General features: G+C 37.0%; 2 protein-coding genes across 2 annotated transcripts; one reads left to right on the top strand and one right to left on the bottom strand.

Annotated features, from left to right (window-relative positions):
- Positions 1–698: 698 nt before the first annotated feature.
- tmed7 (transmembrane p24 trafficking protein 7) lies at positions 699–5,408 on the bottom strand. The gene is made up of 4 exons (XM_033972054.2): positions 5,348–5,408; positions 4,855–5,053; positions 3,810–4,055; positions 699–2,830 (listed from the first exon to the last, which is right to left on the bottom strand). Exons 2-4 carry the CDS (start codon positions 5,005–5,007, stop codon positions 2,594–2,596), a joined length of 636 nt encoding a protein of 211 aa, XP_033827945.1. The 5' UTR covers positions 5,008–5,053; positions 5,348–5,408; the 3' UTR covers positions 699–2,593.
- A 779-nt stretch (positions 5,409–6,187) lies between these two features.
- Positions 6,188–13,760, top strand: LOC117375737 (RNA-binding protein MEX3B-like). Its single transcript, XM_033972052.2, has 5 exons — positions 6,188–6,880; positions 8,840–9,078; positions 9,167–9,212; positions 11,523–12,238; positions 13,296–13,760. Exons 1-5 carry the CDS (start codon positions 6,298–6,300, stop codon positions 13,686–13,688), a joined length of 1,977 nt encoding a protein of 658 aa, XP_033827943.1. The 5' UTR covers positions 6,188–6,297; the 3' UTR covers positions 13,689–13,760.
- The last annotated feature ends 4,745 nt before the right edge of the window (positions 13,761–18,505 follow it).

Genomic DNA, 18,505 nt, shown 5'->3' with positions numbered 1-18,505 from the left:
AAATTTCTACTAATAGCAGAAGGTACAAAATGGTAAAATATAATAGAACTCTTACACAGTCTTTTCTATGCAAGGTTGAGGGCAACCATTTTGCTGATGTGGCCCTTGGTGAAATTGAGTTTGACACTCCTGCTCTGGGGGAAGCCTTAAAGAATAATTTATATTTGCCCATGTCCTATTAGAATAATAATCTAATAACATAAGAATATATATTTTATAATTTATTACAATTACCTAGACAAAACATTGAAGAATTTATTAGACAACCATCATTCAACTTATTTACCATTTTCTAAGTTCAGTATTTTTGTGGATTAATAATGTTTTTTAAAGTTTAGTTATGCAATAAAAATAAAAAAAACAAACCTATAATTATAGGGACAAGGCATACAAAAACATTGACCCAGGTGAAATAGGAAATATCTATCCATTTTCTTCTGCTTATGCGGGGCCAGGTCGTAGTCTAAATAGGGACTCCTTGACTTCTCTTACCCCAGACACTTCCTCCAGTACAGGAGATATGTTTGTTAGATTTATATGAGACAAACACAATCTGTCATGGCCTTGAGTATGTCGCCCCCTGTAAGAGAAGTCCAGTACTACAACATATTTGCATGGAAGTATTGACAAACCATATTGCATTTCCAGCTGAGAAATATGGGGTTTATTATTATTAATGACTCCAAAAAAAACCGCCATACAGTCAACACCATGGGGCAGATTTTATTTGGGTTCTTCTTAATCATTTGGTTTGGTTTTGAACAGTGTTTGTAATTATACATTTACAAGATAAATGGTGAAAACAAATCAGCAAAACCTAACCCAAGAAGAAACAGATAGATCCCAATAACTGTTTATAATGATTTGTAATGATTTTTGGTCGCATTTGGCCATTCTATTAAGTAAATAAATAAAAATGGACAATCCAGAAACCCCAAAACAAATTATAAAACTGTATAGTATAAAACCAACACAAAACATAAATAATAGGTAGACTTAAATTGAAGAATACACAGGGTTTACTTGGCTTTTACTCAAATACAGTTTTATAAATAGACCAGATATTTGACATAGAAAAATGAATCATAACCTTCCATTTTGGTAACATCTCGGGGCCAGCTATTTATATAATTCTACAAGTTATCTAGAGGCAGCAGTTTGATTAAAAATGTTCACGTATTTGAAATGTGTTACCAAGGGGAATTTGAATCAGCTGTTTTTTGTTTGCTTTGTGAAATGAATGACATAATAAAACAAAAAAAATAAACATTACTGTCAACAGTGGTTTTTAAACTATTAAGGCGGCTTCTCTACATTGCGAGTTTTAGTTTAATTTAAAGACAAATATATCCAGGTTACTGTACTTATTTGGAAATACTTATGTAACTTATGTACCCTGTCAAGACCTGCCACCTGCTTATTATAATAGCTTTGCCTAGGATGTCTCACAGTATGTTATCCATCTCCATGGTGACAAGGCGCTGATGCCACGAGGCCAAGTTACAGGTCAGATCTGTGGAGGGACAGGCCTGCTCATGGTAAGGTCAAGGTAATTTTTTGCAATAAAAACATCTGTACTTGAAGAAATGTAAGATGCAAAAGTTTAACAACATGGAACATTCCAGGAAAAGCAATAACATTTCCATGGGACAAGCAGGTCATGGACCCCCCATAATGCACCTTTAAGTCATGGCTGAGCCTTGATTTAGAACTGGTATAGCCCTGTTAAAGATTAAATTTTTGATCTGGTGGTCAGATATTTTCTTGGGTAGTATTTGGTAAACTTGAGAACAACTCTACTATAACACAGCAATAATAATCTCTGAAAGTAAAAACAAAACACTTACCAGTAAAATAATTGTCTGTAATGAGTTGTTTAAGGGCAACATTACTACAGTGGGTTAAATGTGGAGACCAAACCAAGCAGTTTGATATAATTCAGAACAGCAAAGCCAAATACTCCAGATATCTTTTAAACAATATATTGCCTACCCCTAAAGTGATGTATGCCATTTTTTCTGTATAAAAGGTGCGCTATGTAACTCTTCTAGTAGGGGTCCGCTATCTTGTCTCAATGAAGATGATTGTTCCCTTGCCAGGAATGCTCCACAGTATGGCATTAAACTTATCCATCTCACATATATTCAATTACAGGTATTTTGAAATATCTTGAAACACATGCATCCCACTTTACTACAATTCTGAATAGCTTTGCCTGCTTGTCTTCATGGAGATAGATATGATTTATGCCATACTGTGAAACATACCGGGCTAAGCAACAGCATCTCCATGAAGACAAGGAACTGGTGGCCACCCTAGTTAATAGTTACATATTGTATGTTTAAGAAAACAGGAACAGAAACTTGCAATGTAATTGTCCAAACAAGGCGAGTACTTCTTCACTTTACATTGTATTTACAATCTGGCCACTTTTTGTGCTGTACTTGAACCTTAACCAAGACATTTACAGGGATATTTTAGCACTTTTCTGATGGATTGCAAAAATATGTTCTGATAACCACCCACTGTTAACACACACGTAAGCCCTGACACAAATAAACAAACTATATACCCGTGTGTCAAAGTCAGATTGTTATGACCCAACACGTGTGGTGGTGGTTTTCTTGTCAGAGAAGAAGCTCCGCAGTAGGACGACTTGACTGATGCTGACGAGCAGAAGGATGATGGCTTCTCCGATTGACCAAAACGCCACACGAGTGTTAAGGTCCTCAGCGCGACTGCGGCCCTGAGCCTCACGGAGACGGAAATGTGTCTGATAATCAATGACAGACTTCAGAGCCTCGTGAATGGACACACAGGCTGACTCCATCTGTCAACAAGGGTACAGAGAAAAGAAGAATGAAGTGGACAGTGGACAGGTCATTACCATGTAATAGTTGTGGAAATAAATTTCCACTGGTGTTGTTGTGAGATTTTGCTGACAGCTGCCAATCTTGGTAGCAATTAAAACTTAAAGACACACAGAGGAAGCGTGGATTGTTGACTTGGTGTTGCACATAAACGCTGAGCATTTTACACAAACCACTACTCTATCATATTATAGCTGTAGTTCTCCATTGAAATAAATGAAAGTCCAGCTTAACAGGAAATGCGAACCACAGCAGAAGTATAGGGGGTATATACTTACAGACCAAATCATTTTTTCAGTGATAATTGAAAAATACAAATATTTCCAGCACATCATTTTAGATTTTAGTAGTGAGCACAATAAGGTTTTCAAAGCAGTTCAAAGAGCCTTTAAATGCGGTACTTCTTTGAATCAGTAAATGCTTTACTGCCACTGTCTATGAACAAAGTTTAGTTTTTTTTTGTGACAAAAGCCTCCTTGTCAAAGCCTGATCTTGTCAGATCTCAGAAACTAAGCAGGACTGGGCCTGGCGAGTACTTGGATGGGAGACTGCTGGAAATACCAGGTGCCACAGTGGGGGACCAGAAGCAAAAACTGTCCTTGGGCAAGGCACTTCACCCACATAGCATAGTATGAATACAATGGGTGCATGAGTGTGGTCGGAATGGCTGTTGGCACAGATTCGCAGTCTTGCTTTTGTTAGTCAATAGCAGCTTATCATCACTAAAAAGGTAAAAGAATAATGCACAAAATTGCAAAGCAACTAGAAAAGCAGTATATAAGACTAATGCATTATTATTATCCTAATAAAATTCACAATTCATGATAAAATAAAGAGAATGCATGGAAAGTCTGATAATCATATAAAAATAAACAAGATGTAAATACTAATATAGTTTAAATGAAGGACATTCATAGATGTTAAATCTCCTCAACTAACCTGAGTAAGTGCAGTGACTCTATTCTCATTGGGAAACAGAGGCGGGTCATCTCCGACCTGAAAGTCAAAGTAAACAGTTTTGTGGGTGAAGGTGGAAAACTCGTTGCTGAAGCAGAACTTGTAGGTTCCATTCTTCGCCGCCGTAAACGTGAAACTGTCGTATTGTTTCTTCATCTCTTTATAAAGAGTAGTGCCATCGGGGTCCTCCAAGCGACAGTCCACATCGTAATGCCCACCCGTCACAACCTATAAAAAACAGAATTATTGAAAACTCAGAATAACATGGCAATTACAAAAACAACATTTATAAGGTTAAGGTACACTTTATTGTCTTGTAGGGAAATCTGTCTACACATTTGACCCATCCCCTTGGGCAGCCTCTCAGGAGCAGTGGAGACCCATCTCCAGATCTTGACCTAGGCTCCGTCCAGATTACCTAAGATTTTACCTATTATGTTTTGGGTATATAGTAATGATATTGCATTGAGAACGAAAATGTTAAATTGATTCATGATTGTTTGAATAAACCTGTATTGTTCTGCATTCCATCCTTGAATGCTTTGAGAATTTTTGTTTCCACCTACCCCCTATTTTCTCCAACTGCTATGCACTTGAAATTATTCAACAAATTCAGGCCAGGTCAAACATGTAGGGTTAAAAAATGTCACACAATTTCCTACTTTAAAACACTTGCTGTTCAAATCTACAGAACTGAGAAGCAAGCAAGTCAAAGAACCGGTTTCTATAGTTAAGTTATTTTAGATATGCTGTGATATATTACAGTGAACAACATGTTTCAATTCTACTGACTTAAGAAACCCAAATTATTTAGGTCATATATTAAAATTCTAATTAATAGCTATTTATTATTTATGTATTGTTAACTTGCAAGTAATATGTTGTCACTCATGTTTTATAAGCCAGCCAGTGTTCAGGGGAAGCCGACCACCCTTATTATCCAGAACAGAATTCTCGATCAACGCTGAACTATTTCTGTAACTGATCGGCTAGTGCAAAAATAATTGAAATTTGACTAGTACTGTACCTGAAACTCCAGAGTACACTTAGTACCGATGATGATATCTTCGTAGAAACACTGCTTGGCGTTGTCTGGCAGCTCAAACGTAAGCTCCGAGCCCATCACCCACACCCATAGGAGCTGAGCACAGAACACCTGCAGCAGCCGAGATCCGTACATGATGGACAAAACACTCAAGTGGCTCTTAATAAAAACCACACTGGACCTGCAACAAGATAAACTGACTCAATACGTTCATAAGTAGAATCAGAAGACAAAAAACACGGACATGGTTTTTGGATAATAGCAGTGAGTAGTTAGCAGCCGAAAGCTAACCGGGTCGGAGCAGGAGCCTGATGATTTAAAGAACAAAAACCTTAGTTAATTGTGGTTTATTTATGCTCTGATATAACTTATACAATTATGGTACTACGTGTAAATTATGTAATTTCATTCTAAGTACAGCAAATACGTCTTAAATGTGATATTTTTAATTGTTCAGTCAGAATTAGCCACTCACCTCCAACAGCTCACCCGGATGTGACCAGCGTAAAACGACGTGGTCTGAACGTGGCCTGCGATTGGTCAAGAACACGGGAAGTGAGAAGGGATCGATCACGTGAGCCACGTTTACGGTTCTAAACTGGAATCACGGGTCCGCTGGTTCTACATTTCTTTTTGTTTTTTTCTGTCTGGCATGATTCGATCTGGTTCCTGGTTCCAGCGTGGCTTCAACACGTCTGGTGGTTTATGTGTCCACACTTCCCCGGTAGATCCGGTGCAATGTGAAGTCCAGTTGATTTAAGAAGAGATGATCTCCCCACATTGTAATTTTCTTCCCCCATACTTTGAAAACAGTAAATTGACATAACAAATTACACTCTTTGCTTTTTATACTACCACATAGCGGCGAACTGTTTAAAGATTAGACAGGGTCATTAAGAAATGTTCTACCCTTGAAATTGGATAAACTGCTTAAAGATTATAAAGACACATTGTAACCGTCGAAATAGCATCAAATGTAATTATTTAAATCTAATTATTTAAATAAATATGTGAGAAATTCTTTAAAATTGGTCTAAAGATGTAAGAAACAGTGTCATCATCTCAACAGAAAAACATCTTATGCTTTGTCAAAGCAAATAGCTATTTACTCGTATTACAAAATAATAAAACATACATTCATAATGCCACAGTGCCTGTATCCAAATATATACCATATGTTTTTAATAGATAAATTTAAAAAATGCAATTTTATGTAACTTTTTGATGCATTGAGGTTATGTACAGCTGTTTTGATTGACCCACATACGAAATCTCGCGAGATTCCGGTGAAGGGAGGGTTTTACGGCGGAGCAGACAAAACAAAAGCCACACAATTCAACCATCAGGCGCTGGTCGCTTTTTGTTTTTCTGTATTCCAAGACATCATTATCATCTTTATAAAGATTTAAAGTAAGATTTCGCACCATGCCGAGCAGTACATCTTTGCTGGAAGCTGAGGAGGGCGAGTCTGAAGTGCCCCCGCCGCTAGTCCACGCGTTCACCGGTATGGGCCTCGAGGATAGCAGCACCCCAGAACAACAAGACGCGGATGAAAACCTCTCCTTCCATCCCCACCACCACCACAATCTCCCCCCGGTCTCCCATTTTAGCATGCTCGGTACGGTTTTAGACTTGAAACCACTGCCTAGCTTGCACCGATCGCCGTCAGAGGAGGACCTAAGCGGGGATGAAGACGCGGGAGGAGTCGGTGAATGCCCGAGTGGTGGGTCGCTGCTGCTAGCCCAGGCCCACCGCCACCATCAGCAGCAGCAGCACCTCCAGGCCGGGTTGGAGCACACTTCCCCGGTAGAGACGGTGCTCTTGTACACCGGGGATGAGCGGGAAGACTCCGGGATGAGCACCGTGGCCAGGCTCCAGTCCGGCGTGTTTGGAGATCCGAGCTACGAGGCCGAAAGCTCGCTCCTAAATCGGCGGAAAAGCGTAAATACGACTGAATGTGTGGCTGTCCCGAGCTCCGAGCATGTAGCAGAGATTGTAGGAAGGCAGGGTAAGTACTTTTCAGCAATATTTGTGCTAAAATATTATTATCAACCCAAATCTGCATTATGTTTCATATTGTAAAATCATCAATGTTTAGGAAAAAAATCTTGCTTAAACCGATCAACATTATGCCGAAGTTGAGCTCATAACTTCATTATTTCATACTGATGCACAAATCTATTTATAATAAGATTTATATCGCAATTTTTCGCTTTTTTCCAACAATAGATGCACGTTTTTTCAGCACTTACTGTTAGCCAGAAGTTGTTAGCTTAGCATATAACTAGGTCAACACCCAAAGCACAACATCATCCTCAAGTTTCTATGTCAACCAATTTCCAGCTTTGTCACGTAGATACAGTTATTTATTTATTTATTTTTTTAGTTTGACAGCAAGTTGGTATCATGTTCTTGTTTTCAATATGACTAAAACGTGTGCTGATTTTTGCCACATCAGCTGTGACAAAATCTTTACTCTACGTTTTCTTGCCAGACTTTGATGATCTTCTGAATGAAGAATTTAAAAGCTGTTTAAACTGTCAACAAAAATGTTTAAGGGAAAAATAATTACACAAGACCTTGAAAATGAAAGTGGCTGATTGTAACAATAGAAATCGAAGAACATAACACAACATTATATTGTAAAACGCAGGGAAAATTGGTGTTTGAGTTGGTAAGGATGTGAATAGATCACGAATACATGTAGTGTTTACATTTTATTTTAAACTTAAGCAAAAAGGAACAGAAGGGAATTAGAAAATTAAGCCTACATGTTCTCTCATTTTTTGTTCAAGTCTATAAAATACAATGGCCTATATGTGTGTAGATGTAGTCATTATGTTACCAAATTAAACTACATGAACCAATACAAATTTTAAGTGTTCTTAAGTATGAAACGCCGCTTTCTTTTTACATAACTGTACACAATAGGCAGAGGAATAGAGTGCAGAGGAGCTGGAAAGTCTTATGTCTTCTTGGTGAAGCAGATGGGGGAGGGTGCACGCAGACTGCAGTGTTGACAACAACAGGAAATGGCCCTGGTAAAGCTGGACTCTCATCCACAGCTGAGAGCAATTTTAAATTTATTATACTCTGTTAATTCCTGAGTGGCATTATTGACAGGACATGAATGTTAAAAAAGCTGGTGTTCATGGATTGTGGTTTAACATTGGGAAGTGAAGGCTAGAACTACTGAATTAAGGAAGGGGGGGGGGGAATTAAATCACGCAATTTCATTCAAAGTACCGTAAATATGTCTTAAATGTGATATTTTATATATATATAGGATTCAGTTCAAAGTTCACATTTTAATTGCGTTTGAAAAAATTGACAACATTATTAAAAAAAGGACTCACAAACTAACACAAGAATCACATTTCAGAACATATTTGTCCAGATTTAATGCAGAATAAGACTTTTTTGCAGTTTGGGCAAATCGCATATTGTTTGTTGAAAGTGTCATGACCATGTTTTCAGGTAATATATGTGCTTGGCAAGAAATCGATCCCCAGATACAAATCAAATGTAATTTTAGTTTCATTACCAACTTTAACACTGAACAAGTGTCAGTACTGGAAAAACGGCGCATAACTTGGGCAAAAGTTGACATGTCTTGAATACAAAGACTAGACCACATGGAAATATTACAGAAACTAAAATGACTTTGTGCTTAAAATGACATTATTTTGTTAAAGAAAAGGATGTCATTTTCTGAACTGGTATCAAGCCTTTTTCTAAATTTTTTGTATTTTCATTTTTGATTACATTTTTGTATCTGCATTTCTATAATATTTCTTTCCAAATTAGTATCTTGTTTCTATATTAGTGCTAGTATTTACTAGTATTTGCCTTGGTGTCTTGACAACCCTCCAACCTTGATATTTAGCACATTTTAGCACAAAAATATTGATAGATAAATTTTTGGCAATATTGCACACCCATCATTTCATTATTTCTTTCATTTCAGGTTGTAAGATTAAAGCACTCAGAGCGAAGACCAATACCTACATAAAGACTCCAGTGAGGGGGGAGCAGCCGGTGTTTGTGGTCACAGGTCGGAAAGAGGATGTGCTGATGGCCAAAAGAGAGATTCTGTCTGCAGCCGAACACTTTTCCCTCATCAGAGCCTCACGAAACAAGGCCGGACCCCTGACGGCCGTGACAGGTCCCGGGGCCCCTGCTCTGCCCGGCCAGACCACTATCCAGGTCAGCAAATGTGAAACATATAGTAATGTTGTTTCTTAAAAGTGTTTCTACTGGCACATTGTATTTACCATTATTGTGAATTTGACAGGTGCGGGTACCGTATCGTGTTGTTGGGCTGGTTGTTGGTCCAAAAGGTGAGATTTAATTTTTTTATGTAAAATGGTTTTTAGTGAATATACTAGTAACAATTCTCCAACCGGTACACTTAACCATCTTGTCTTTATATCAACAGTCATGAGAGTGAACAAGATTCTGTCTGCTGCAGGGCAGGGAGGGAGTGAATGAGTAATGGCCTGTGAAGTTTCATTCTGAAGTGACTTGTACTTTGTAAAATACAATACATTTGTATGGCATTATTTTTTGCCTATAAATTTAGATTATTAGGAAACATTTTATTAAATGTGAACTTTGTTCTGTAGTTTCTTTCCCTGCGCTCTAACTCTTTCATGTTGACATTGCCACCTCTGTGTCAGAAAACCCTTGGGTTGATTTGTAAATTGAACAGTGGTAATTCTCAACTATATGTTAGTCAGGAGAGGGCAGGACGGACACAGGCCTTATTTGGAGTGGATCTGACGTCACTAGTTTTTACTGTTTGCATAGAAAAAGTCTACATGAAAATGCCAGGTGTTTGGATTGTTAAAAAAGACATATTATGCTTTTAATCTGTTTTTTAGTATTAAACTATAGCACACCTAGATCAATATTTTACATTTTTGTTTATTAGTAAATCACAATATTGACCTAAAATGACTTCAAAACTGCAGAACTGATTGACCTCGCCTTTTTCTGAGTGTAGTAAGCAATAGATTCTCATTTTATTGTTGAGGAATTTATATGTGATCCAGAGATTTAAACAATTGCAAGTAAAACAGTGGGTGGGGATAGGGGATAAGTGAAAACCAGAAATTTTCAAAGCATCCAATCAAAATACAACTATGAGTAAATTAATACTAATGAGGGAGTGCTGTTTTAACATGGCAACAGGCTCTTAAACTGGACTTTATGTCCCCTTAAAGTAAAGTGAATTCAGAATCCAAATACTTAACTGATCCTCAAGGGAAATCATTCAGCTGCTGCAGCTCCAGTAAATATCCAACCACCCCAATACCTACCCAATCCACCAATCGTAAAAGCCATAATAATAAAAGTGCTTTTGGGACAATACAATGGAAGTTAAAAAGTGAATTATTCAGGTATAATGTAGAGCAGGGGTCACCAACCGTTTTGAAAATGAGAGCTACTTCATGGGCACTGAGTCATAGGGAGGGCAGGTTGATTTGCTCTTCTGAAATAACAAATGTCCTCAATTATACATTATTAAAAATGATTAATGATAATCTATGTGAAGGCAGTGATCACGTTAATGATTTCTCACAATAATTATGAACAATGATAGCAAGGTGGGAAACGGATAACAATATTTAGCTCTTTAACTTTATTAATCTCAGTAATTGCTCAGTAAGTGTTCAGATGATCACTTATATCACTAAATCTCATAGGAAAATGTCCCATTTTCACGAGCCACTGACAAACCTTTTTAACAAAACATAAACTATGTTGCACCATGTTTCAAAACGTTATTATGTAATGTTAAAGAAAAATCACCTTACATATTTTTAAATAAATCTCTGCTGCTTTTTGTGACTTTTTACTGGTCTCGTGAAAAAAGACTGTTACTTACCCAAAGCTGCCTTTAGCTCATGAGCTTTTTCTGACCGTAGTGCGTGTCCTGGTGGGTAGTTGGCATGGAGCTTTTGTGGCACGTAGTGAAGTGTCTCATTGTGCCGCTTTGCCGGCACAGTCGCCCCACAGATGCGACACACGCAGGTTTCTTTTACAGTTGTAAAATTTGTTGTGAAAGTGATAATTTTTTGGGGGGTAAAAAATAAACTGCATTCAGCGTGCACCTTCACAGCACTTGTGAGCTGAGCACTGGTTTTGTCATGTGCACAATACTAACCTTTGAACTGAGTAGGTCAGAGTTCACCTTATCTAAACTTCACGTATAATGAACATATTTGTAAGATATTGTCATTTTTAAATCTATATAAATGCAAGGATGTTTAAAAAAATAGCAACAGAATAAAATTAAATTTTAGATGCACCTCACTAGTGAGTTGTGCTATTTTTAGAACCGGCCTGTGGGCGACTCATGTAGGCCTTGGGGGCCACCTGGTGCCCGCGGGCACCTTGTTGGTGACCCCTGATGTGGAGACAATGGTCAAATGGACTCTGTTTTTGCTGTCAAGGTGTTTTGGCTCCCACCCAGAAGTCATTTTCAATTTCATGGTACTGGCTTGAGGTGCTTGTTTACTAGCTAACTGCCCTGTCCTTGTTTACTAGCTGTTCAGATGACCACCATTGAAACCTTCTCTACATTTCACCACTCCTGGACAAATGAGGGATTACACATCTAATTGTTGTTGTATTGTATCTTTCAGGAGCCACAATCAAACGTATCCAGCAGCAGACCCACACTTACATTGTAACTCCAAGTCGTGACAAAGAACCTGTGTTCGAAGTCACTGGAATGCCAGAGAATGTGGACCGCGCTCGGGAAGAAATCGAAGCCCACATCGCCATGCGTACCGGAACATGTGGACCAATCGAAACGCCCGGAGCAGACAACAACGACTTCCAGTTCAACGGCACAGATGTCAGCTTCGAGGGTTCTTTGACACCTCTTGGGTTGGGAGAAGGCGGGTGGCTCCAAAGTGCGTCGTCCCTTAATGCTGGGTCAATTCTCGCACTGAGCATTGAAAACAACCAGCGAATGAAAAGCAATATCAATAATGGTGTAAGGATGTCTTCCACATACCGAAATGACAGCTCTAGTTCATTAGGTAGTGGTTCGAGCTCGGCCGATTCCTTCTACAATGGAAATCGTGGTGTGGCAGACTTGAGCCCTACTTGCCTGTTCAATGCTAATTCTAACAATAACAACAACAGTAATGGTGGCTCAAGTTTCTGGTTTGGAGAAGGTGTTTTGCCCATGGGGTCCGAAGATTTGGTGAGCCTCGGGAGTGGGAGTTCGTCTGGATTCGACCCACTGACCATATCCACAGCTCCGGCAGCGTTCTCACCTGCACAAGGCCAAATATGGAGTCCCTTCATAGACCCGCCCACTTTCCAAACCCTGGATACTCGCCAAAGCCAAGTAAGTGAATCTACTATGGAACCGTTTAAATCAATAGAACAACTAATATTGGGGCCCGGAAAAGCGCTATATAAAAATGACCATTAGTTTAACAATTTATATTCCGTTCTTTGGTATGTTAAAACGATGTACTCTGAACAGAATCCTTATTTTATTCCTCTCAAATCTTAGCGCAGCTGCAGACTGAATAATTGCAATAAGATAATTTTGCCTGTGCCGACTGTGCCAACCTTTTCCTACTTGATTAACACTACAGCTGGGACAAAAAAATACTTAAAAAATGGGGAAAAAAAGCCATACCTTCCCTGAGGAGTTACTGTGAAGCTTTGGAAACCTAAGCCTGTCACAATAATTTATATATCAATTTTTAATTAACTAAATTGGACGATATATATTTGATTTATTCCATGTACCTTTTTTAGATTAGCGTGTTATGTTTTTAGTATTATAAGATGTTGTTGAGGGTCAGTTAGTTCGTCTATGGCTCATTACAGTCTTTTTAATTCTGCTGTTTATTTATTGCAGGTCATGTTAACATCAATCTGGGCTTTAGGGTCATTTTGTTAATGGCATGAATACATTTTTAATTCTATTGTGATATTTTCTGTAACACGCGACTTAAAAATTGTTGTTGTGGCCTTTGGAGGCCCCTAGTTTGGGAATCACAGAGGCCTGCCATTATATCGCTATATCGACTTATCGTTCAATATATGAAAGCTGGAACCAGGCTCAATATTTATTACATGTACATTTTCTTTACAAAATTGTAGATGTTTGTTATTTTAGTTGTCGTACAATAAGATTTGAGCTGTAGAGAGTTGAATAAATGACTCATATGGCTAATTATTGGTTCATTCTGCTTTTTATTTCCAGCCTTTAAATCATGTTTATTTAATAACGGTTTACTGGGATCCTGCTTTGTGTAAGTGGCATAAAGTAGTTTCAGTATTATTGTTTATTGTGATATTGTGCTTCCAAATGTGTTATCGTGTTATCGGTCTAGTTGTGGTCCACTTTTTGTTAACATCAGTGCAAATTCTGTGTTTTATGTGTGCAGGTGAGTCAGCCCGGTACTCCACGCCTCTCCCCCACCTTCTCTGGCCCTGATGCCTTGGAGCACCCTCTGGCTCAGCGGGTACAGCGTCGCCCCTTCTCTGCGTCCGGAGCTCTGGACGCCCAGCGCTTCCCCTCCTGCGGCTCCACCTTCTCTTCATCGAGCGACAGCACTGCATCGTCGTCATCCTCACCTCCCGCTCTGACCGCCGGCGGCAGCAGAGGGGTGGAGGTGTGCGTCAATTGTTTGGAGAGTCAGGTGATCGCCGCGTTGGTGCCGTGTGGTCATAATCTCTTCTGTCTCGATTGTGCAACTCGGATTTGCAGAAGCGCCGATCCGATCTGCCCCGTGTGTCTGTCTCTGGCGACGCAAGCCATTGTAGTCCGCAACATGTGATTCTTCTTTCTTTTTTTTTTTTTAGTTCATTTATTCGACCTCAAGACTCAATGAGCTTTCCCCAACAAAGAACACTGCAAAAATGTATACTTGAGTTAATATGATTTGAATTCTAAATATTACTTCTTATTTGAGTAGTTTTTTACGAATTTGGAGTTATTTAGATTGGTGGTCTAGGTCTTTTAAAATGGTTTCTCCCATTATATTTTCAATCTTGATTTATGTACTCAAACCCAAAGTGAATCAGAGGGCAGGTATGACAAACAGAAGCTTTTCTAGAACCTTTTTTTAACTTTCTGATTACTACAGTTTCATGGCATTGTTGACTTGTCTCCAGTATATATATATATATATATATATTTCATTTCAAATTTCACCAAAAAATACCCGTGAGTGGATTAAGAAAATTGCACTACTAAATAGTACACATGATTTGGCTGGAAACAAGAAAAAATACATTGAAACAAACAGAAGAATTTTGACCTGCTAAAGCTTCTCTAAAGACTCAATTCAAAACTAATATTCTGAATTTAAGTCATTTTAACTATTATCAATGATCATTTTTTGCAGTGTACTAATGCGTAATAATTAACTAAAGCAGTGTTTGGTCACCCATTTGAGTGGGGACTTAAAACTGATCAAGGAATGATATTTATTTAACCCATTCATGTGCCTGCTATTGTGAAGTTTTCTTCCACAACTGATTGATCAATGGGAGGGACAGTGGCCCTCTATGTAGCATTGGGGCGGGGTCTTTATCATGGGTTTCATTTTGCATTCTACTCCCTAAAATGTGTAACGATACAATTTACCTACCTATTTTTTTAATTTAGAAATCTATCATTTTAAACGCAAATTATGGGCCTCTGCGTTTTTAGTCCCAAAGTTTCAATTCATTTTGCTCTCACCAGGAAATGTCGAATTTTAAGTCACTCCAAACCAACTTCTTTTCTTTTTTAAATTAAATTTTTTAAGTAAATTGGAGTACATGCATTGTCATCAGACTTAACTGTGGCTTTTTAAAATTAATTTCACCTTGTAAACAGGGTTATTTTAATTTGAATCTTGTTTTTATTTATAAAAGCCATTATGAATTGGAGAGTCGGTGAGATGACAACTTTTTTTTATTTTTTTATTTTTGATTACTTATTTTGTGAATTTCAACCCAGAAAGAACAAGTTGGTAGCTCGTTTGTTTTTAGACCACTTGGATAACAACACAACATACTTATAAATACTTAATTTAAAATAGTTTACAATTAAATCGTGCCTAATTTCATACTAAAATTAGCTGAATGAAAAGTGTTTCTCTGACTTAAAACTTGTGGCCTTCTTGAAAAGCCTATAATTAACTGACCATAGGAATAACACTTTTCAATAAACAAAAATCTACATTTTGATTTTACGGTATTCAAAAACATCCAGTCTCTCAAATTTTGTCTGGGTGCAACAAATTAACTTTTTTATTTTTTATTTTTGTGTGTCAAGAAAACACTTTTTTTCTTTCTTTTTTTTAACCTCCGTCGTACCGTTGTGCTTTTTATAGATTTTATTTTATTTGTCAAAAATATTTTACTTGAGTTTGAGCCAAAATCAAACATTGCTGGTACTTTTTTAGCATTCCTCCTGTCAACTGAAAACTACAAAAACTTTACAGCTATCCTCTGTACTGTACAACTGGAGTGGTTTTTATTTCATCATTTACTCAATAGCAACAAAATAATAGTTTTTTGTAAATATATATCTTGATATGATTAGATTTGACAAGTTCAGGTTTATTTCATGTTTAACTTGTATCAAGCCATTTTTGACTAGTTCCACTTTTTTACATTTCTGTCAAAGACTTCTTGGACTTATTTAGTTTGCTTTTAAAATGCAATTTCTTTTTAAAGGAGAATAAATGTCAAAAGTCAGGAAAATTTCTAAATTCAAGATCAAACAACTAAATGAATCTAAACTAGTCAATACAACTTAATATTTTGAATTTAAGTAATTTGAAGTCTAATAATTTTACAGTGGATTCATTGATCACTGTTTTTCAATAACAGTGAGATGCAACCATTTAGGATCCAGGGCATTTGTCAAACATTCACAAACCTTCACATTTTTCCAATAGGGCCCTATGCAAACCCCATGACATAATCTATACACTGCAGTACTGGTCACATTATAATACAGTTGAAGCAATCCAGTCTCATAGGAATCTATTTAGGCCATTTGCAGTGGAGCTCAATGGACCTTTCTTGTTCCCCAAGTCAAATTCTCTTCATTTTTTCCATAAACATTGAGAAATTTGGTGTACAGAATTTGAAAGATAATGTATTCGGTCTTATTAGCTATACCACAAGATATACTATTTTATTGGGAATCTAGTTGTGAAACATACTGCAAAACTATAAAGCATTTCAGCATAACTAAGATTGTTTTAAATATATTCTGATAAAATTGAATCACTAGTTGGTTACCCCACTGACAATTGGCGTACACATTTTTTTTCTTCCCAAGTATGTAAAAAATGAATGGGAACTTTATTTCTGGAACCAATATTGCCAGTCTACCGTTGCTCTCCAATGGGGACCGTTTACTATGGTACACGTTTGTATCCTGTTCTTTATCTATCTAAGCACAGATTTGCCATACCTACTGATAACCTGGGACTTGATTTGGTTATGTCCTATTTATTACAATATAACGGTGTTATTGGTACGGCTTAACAGAATCATCGCTCATTGTAGCTTTAAATGTCTTTTTTGTACTTGAGTGGAGGGACAAGTGAAGCAGTTTGAACACTACAGAACGTCAATACAGTTGTTGCTTTACTGGTTTGGACAGTGGACTTTACACTGCAAAAGAACAAAATGGTTGAAACTGAATATTTAATCTTGATTTTGAGTAGTTTTGTTAAGTTGATTTGGTGTATGTAGGTTATTGGACTTTTGCATTATGTCAGCTTTAATCGCAAATGCAATTATTGCTTCAATCAATTACAAAAACATCAATACAAAAAGTAACCATCTGATCAGGTTCTTTTATGGTTGTACTTTAGATTCTTTCTTACTGGCTTTTATTTATTTTATACCTAGACCGTCCTGCTCAAATTAGGATAACGGTGCCAAAGCTGTGTCACATGTCACAGCTGATTTAAACAAATTGTCAAGGTATGAATGGAGGTCTGTACATGAGAATCTAAAGTGTAACAAAAATAACCAAATTCATTCTGTTCAGTAAAACGTCTTGTTTAGTAGCTAATCGGCCGATGTGTTTTTTTTTTGTTTTTGTTTGTTTTTGAGCCGATGCCGATATCTGGTCTGTTGCTGTGGCCAATAGCTGATATTTGCATAAACTGATACTTTTAAAATTCATAGAGAGGCCCAAAAAATGTATCGCAAGTTACTTTGTGATTGTTACCTTTTAGAAAAGTGAAAAGATAAAGTAACAAAATGTATTTATCTGCAATATAAACTGATTTGTTTTGTGGAAACATACAGTGATATAACTCGTCTGTTTCCATTTTCACTCATTAGCCCGTTCAAAGGGGGACTGTGAGAATGGGGCAGTGGCACAAAATTATCGTTAGTGAATGTCTGTATCAGTATCGATATCGGCCAGTACCAGAACCGATATATCATCCAACCCTAAACGTGTCGCGATAAGAATTTTGTGACGGTACATTTCCAACTATATATGTAAAAATCTGGATGTAAAATTTGCTCAAAACAAAAAAGTTTAAAACTGTGGGAAATCCCTTAATCTCCAAAAATATAGACCTACAATTACACCTAAATAAGTAAAATCTATTCAAATCAAGATAATATTCTGATTTCAACTGATTATTCTCATTTTGCAGTGTCGTTTCTAACAGTATTTTGGTGGCATGCTACTTAACATCTTTACAGTGTTTTGGCATCAAAGTTGAACCAAATAAGTTTCAAAAGTGCAAAAAAATCACTTTGGACTTCAATCCGTCCATTTTGTTTGTTTTAATTTTTACAGCTCTGAAGGTTGCTTATTTTTGCGAGTTTTTCCCTCTTCTCTCAGAGGGAATGCAATACACTGTTGGCCTACAGTTTCTTTACATTTTTGTGTATGTATTATAAGATTACTGTTATTAATGACTGATGAAAATACAGAACTTATTTAGTTTACTTATTTTGTTACATTTCATATATATACATAAATATATCTATATTAAAATGTTTACAATAAGATTTTTAATTTTTTTACTTAAAAGTGTGATTAAGAGAATGAAGAGATTGCCTAAAATGTTCAGAAGGGGGTCAGTGCTATTTGCTTGTAGTCTATAGTTCTTAGTTTACAGTATTGATGATTATAATAGTATTGATAGTTGCAGTTAAATTTAAAACTTGGATACCTGATTTTTAAATTGTGAAAGAAGAAAGTGGGTAGTTAAAACTTAAAGGCGCTGTACCTGAGTTTTACCGTCTTTAAAAATATGAAAACCAGAGCTAGTTCATTTTAAACGGTTTGCAGTGGTCCAAAGTTATACCTCACTTACCTTATTCATTCCGAGCATCCTAATTGTTTATAATCGGTTTAATAATCACTTTTCATAACTCTCAGAAACCAGAGCAGAGTTTTGCTGTCACGGTAAAGCTAACAACAATTAGGATGCTACTGTGCACGTTCTGATTAGTAGACAATAAAATAATCTCTAATTAGATGTAGACAACACGCAGCGATTTATTTTGACCTCAGGAGCTGCTTATACTATATAGTTATCCTGGGGCAAGAATTTGCTCAGATATATGAAAAAATCTGATACGGGGCCTTTAACTTGTTCTTAGGATTCGCAAAATG

The sequence above is a fragment of the Periophthalmus magnuspinnatus genome, chromosome 9 (genome assembly GCF_009829125.3).
Source record: "Periophthalmus magnuspinnatus isolate fPerMag1 chromosome 9, fPerMag1.2.pri, whole genome shotgun sequence".
Classification (NCBI taxonomy): Eukaryota; Metazoa; Chordata; class Actinopteri; order Gobiiformes; family Gobiidae; genus Periophthalmus; species Periophthalmus magnuspinnatus.
The sequence above is the reverse complement of the archived record's forward strand: the minus strand, read 5'-3'. Positions and strand labels throughout refer to the sequence as shown.